This window comes from Culex pipiens, chromosome 1, assembly GCF_016801865.2.
Source record: "Culex pipiens pallens isolate TS chromosome 1, TS_CPP_V2, whole genome shotgun sequence".
NCBI lineage: Eukaryota > Metazoa > Arthropoda > Insecta > Diptera > Culicidae > Culex > Culex pipiens.
The window spans coordinates 81,194,107-81,198,839 of NC_068937.1; the positions used below are offsets into that span (position 1 = coordinate 81,194,107).

General features: G+C 38.8%; 1 protein-coding gene across 1 annotated transcript; it reads left to right on the top strand.

Annotated features, from left to right (window-relative positions):
* Nucleotides 1-912: 912 nt before the first annotated feature.
* Nucleotides 913-4,727, top strand: LOC128092523 (uncharacterized protein DDB_G0289917-like). The gene is made up of 2 exons (XM_052706498.1): nucleotides 913-1,974; nucleotides 2,568-4,727. Exon 2 carries the CDS (start codon nucleotides 3,648-3,650, stop codon nucleotides 4,692-4,694), a length of 1,047 nt encoding a protein of 348 aa, XP_052562458.1. The 5' UTR covers nucleotides 913-1,974; nucleotides 2,568-3,647; the 3' UTR covers nucleotides 4,695-4,727.
* Nucleotides 4,728-4,733: the final 6 nt, after the last annotated feature.

A 4,733-nucleotide genomic window follows, 5' to 3' on the forward strand; every position in this document is an offset into this window, starting at 1 on the left:
ACTTGCCTGATTTGCCCCCAGGATGTCAGAAATCACTTTTTGCTGATGATACAAGCATCTCAGCCAAAGGTAGAAGCCTTCGTGTCATCACAAGAAGATTACAAAAAAGCTTGGATATTTTCAATTCTTATTTGAAAGAATGGAAAATTACTCCAAATGCTGCAAAAACTCAACTTATTATTTTCCCTCACAAACCAAGGGCTGATTTTCTTAAACCAAAAAGTCATCACATTATAAAGATGAATGAGGTAAATTTAAAGTGGGAGGATCAAGTGAAATATCTTGGACTTGCTTTTGACAAAAACCTTACTTACAAGGATCACATTGAAAGTATCCAGGTTAAATGTAACAAATATATTAAATGTTTGTATCCACTTATAAACAGGAATTCTAGACTTTGTCTCAAGAATAAACTGTTAATTTATAAACAAATTTTCAGACCTGCCATGCTTTATGCTGTGCCGATCTGGACAAGCTGTTGCTTAACCAGGAAGAAAATACTTCAGAGGATTCAGAACAAAATTCTGAAAATGATTCTGAAACTTCCTCCCTGGTTTAGCACCAGTGAACTTCATCAATTAGCCGAAGTTGACACTTTGGATGTTATGTCCAATAAGATAATTGATGCATTTCGACAAAAATCATTGCAGTCTTCAGCTGCATTGATCCGCTCTTTATATAGTTTATAAGTTAGTTTTAAGGTATCCCTTTTCCCTTTTGTACATGTAGGACCTCCTACATTTGAAATCACTGAATAGCGAAAGCTACAATATTTCATGAATAAATGAAAGTTGCTAGTATTTAAAATTGAGGTGAAAAGTCATCGATTGTGATTAGACACTCAATAATATTTTAACTGAATGAATGTACATGGAAAAGAAAAACTGAATAAATATAAATTAAAAAAAAAAAAACGGGCGCAAATGTAGATTGCAGCAAATTTTGATAAAACGTAATTGTTCAAAATGGCATATCTCCGAAAACGCAAAAAATCGCAGGCTGGAAATTTCAGCAATGTTAGATTATGATCCAATCTTTCAAGTGATCTTAGTTTCATGTTTAGCATCGTTTAGCAAAAAAAGTACTCGATTAACAAACACAAAAAAATAAGTTTTGTCAAAAAAATGCTTCAGTTATTCGATGAAAACTTCAGTTTTTGGTATGGAAACAACATTTTATATATTAATAGTTTCAAAGCTTATCTCATTACCTTTCCAACGATGTATAATTGTCCTAATGAAATATTTAAAATGGCTGAGCTATGTTAAAATTAAACAATCAGCCTTTTTTTACGAAAAACGCTAGTTTTTTACTCCATTTTTTGACTTTCAGCTTGCGTATCTCTGTAATGAACAAACTTAGAGCTTTGAAAATTTGGATTTTTCTTAGTTAGAATGTTTACTTTCGAGAAAAAAATACCAAAAAATATTTGGAGAAGGTAACTTTTTTACCATAGTGCTACGCCGGGTGTGTGTGTGCAACTGTAGCGGATCGGAGGAGCGGAGCTTGTGTTCCTGTTTGCCGCAGGTGCCGTGCCGCAACCAAGAGGATCGAGAGCGTAAATTCCGGGATTTGCAACCGGTGGGAGGATTTCGGCTGGATTCGGCTGATTGGCTGCGAAGGTGCGGTAGTCGGTGGAATTTCATCATAGGACGCCATTTTGGACGCTAACTGGGCGGCGATGCGACGCGGCGAGCGTTGATTTTCTTTTGTTGTTGGAGGAGATGAAACGCAAGGTAAGGGCGATTGGGGTCAAACAAGCTCTTTTTGCCTTTTTTTTATTTAAAAAAAGTGAAATTTCCTAGGCAGTATCACCAAGGAATTTGCCAACCTCCTGTGGCCGAATGGTTACGGGTTTCGCCTCATAAGCGGAAAGTCATGGGTTCTTCTCAGGGTGGCAGCCTTAGGTTTAAGTTCAGAGGTAGCAGCAACCGTATGAGTATAAAACGGTTGCTTCACGTGCTCTTCTAGCATGTGATCAATCTTGGGATATTCCTTTGCGCCTCTTCCCAAAAAACTTTCCTCGTGTCTTCGCATGTAAATAATGCCCAGCCGATCGGTATTGCACTGCAGTCCAGTCGCATTGTCCAGATTTGAGCAAAGGGAACACCGCAAAAATAGCACTGCAAAAAGACAATTGGGTCCTAAAATGAAGCTTAGATTGCTGATATTATTGTTTACAGCGATAAAGTTCATTTTTCTGAGTACAATGACCCTTTGTACGACCACAAAGAGTTTAAAATGGATTTTTAAATCAATTTTGAAAAATTAACCTCGCGGTCCTACTTGACAGCTCATTCCAAGGGGTCCATAGTTAATCCATCGGAAAAATGTTGTCCTATCAAAAAAAAATTTTGCATTAAAATGAAAAAAAGTGATCAGAAATGGTTTTTAATCGTGTTTTTTACCGTTGTACATAAAAATTGACATAGGGCTTTAGTACCCAATTGTCTTTACAAGACCCCGCGCGGCAAATAATAGCTGCTGGGAAGAGCTTGAAAAATGACACGAAAAAATTGTCACCGCGGTTCTAGCGATACACAGCGCACAAGGCACAAGGAACGGAGTTTACAGCATCTGGATGGAACAGCACTTTCCCTCTCAATAGGGACTGTGTTATAGATCTGGAAATGCTTAATAACAGTAAAAATGGGTAACACGATACAATAGTCCTTGTAATCAGGATTCCGTGTCTTAACACTGGAACGCCCAACGCATGTCCAACTTACACGGACGCCCAAGCCTCCCAAAAAAGGTGGAACGGTAACTTCAACTCGCTGGTTCTCGGGCATTACTCAACCAATCGGGACGATTCTTGTTTCCAGTGATTTGTAAGAATATCTAGATGATCCTAAAATTTTGCAGAACTTGATTTGAACAAATCTGTAATTTCTGCGATCGAAAACATCGTTCCACCTTTTTTAAAACGACTGCCTCCGCGGAATTTTTGGCGAATTTTTTTTTACACGCGAAAAAAAAAGTTGGAACGATGTTTTTGATCGCAAAAATTACAGATTTAATCAAATTAAGTTCTGCAAAAATCTAGAATCATCTAGACATCCTAACAAATCACTGGAAAGAAGAATCATCTTGATTGGTTAAGTTATGCCCGAGAACCATTGAGTTGAAGTTACCGTTCCAACTTTTTTGGAGCCTTGGGCGTTGGAATGTTAATACTCAAACAGAAAAAAATCACCAAGGAAATTTTTGTTTCGACAGTTTGGTGTACTAATAATTAACATTTTGCTTTGTGACAGTAAGTGGGTGTGTGTGTGTGAATCTTTTGTTCAATTGAACAAAGGGTTTCGTCATTTTATTTATTGGTTCACTAAGAGTTTTTCTTTTTCTTTAATTTAGTGAGGCCAAATCGCCACGGTGTAATTCAGCTGTTTGAGCCGGTGCACAAACATTTGATTTGCTGATCGACGTTTTCCTGTGCTGGTGCACGGTGCGCACGATGAGTTAGTGCAGGAGGTTAAGTTTGCTTGCTGGCAAAGGCCGGGTGCGAGATCGGTGAGTAGCAAGCTTTTCTTTGTTTTGATCCCTGGATTTGCAGTAATAGAGATTTTTGTATGTGTTTTTCTTTTAATTTTTTCTTTGGGAAATTTGGAATTTGATTTTTATTACCTGATTTTTGATATCAAGACATGTGTTCGAACGGGTTAGCTACCTCTATTGAGATGTTTAGGAAGGGTACGTCATTTACGGACTGGTCCGATCGACTGGCCTATACCTTTCACGCAAATCAAGTTGCGGCTGATCGCCAAAAATCGCATTTCATGACGATTTGCGGACCGTTTCTTTTTTCTCAATTGAAGCTGCACTTCAGCAAAGATGAGCTGGAAAAAGCCTCTTATGCTGATATTGTGTTAAAATTGAAACAAAAATTGACCAAAACGGAGCCGGAATTAGTCCAACGCTTTCGTTTTAGTCAGCGAAACCAGCAACCTGATGAATCCAATGAGGATTTCGTGCAGGCGGTCAATCTGCAGGCGGAATTATGTGTTTTTGGTGCGTTTAGGGACGTGGCCATAATGGACAGAGTTCTGGCGGGTCTTCTTGACGAAAATTTGAAGGAGAATTTGTTGAAGGAGGAGGGGTTGACTTTGGACAAGATGGACAAGTTCATCACAACATGGAACATAGCAAAACGTTACGTGAGTGCACTTAACAATCAAAACTCTTGTGCTAATTTTGGACAATTTAACTACCCTCCACCTGAAATGGTCAACCAAGTTCGAAGACCGGTGCACGAGAGGTTAGGTTCACATCCCTACAATAATAGACAACATTCAAACACACATAACAACAATTACAGATCGGGCTTCAATATAAACAGTAATAGATACAACAACAATAGATCGGGTCAAAATAAAAATCAACAGCGCGCACAAAACACACAAAATACACACAACACACAACGTTCAGTCAGATTTCAAGGTGATAACCGTAATGACAATCAAAGAAACACAAACTACAATAACAACAACAACAACAGATTCAATTATCGAACTGAGAGGGTTAAGCCTGATTATTCTGAGACTGTTTGCGATTATTGTGGGAAACTGGGGCACATTAAAAAGAGGTGCTTCACCTGGAAAAATTTGCGACGTGATGCTGTGAATTTCGTCGAGATGGCGCGACCGGGAACCAGTGCTGAGAGAGAGAGCTGGCGGATCTATTGGGGCGTATGAACAGGAGGGAAAATCCGAATGAGGAGACTTCGGATGCGG

Coding starts and splice junctions, on each gene's coding strand:
- LOC128092523 (XM_052706498.1), top strand. CDS start 3,648: ATGTGTTCGAACGGGTTAGCTACCTCTATTGAGATGTTTAGGAAGGGT.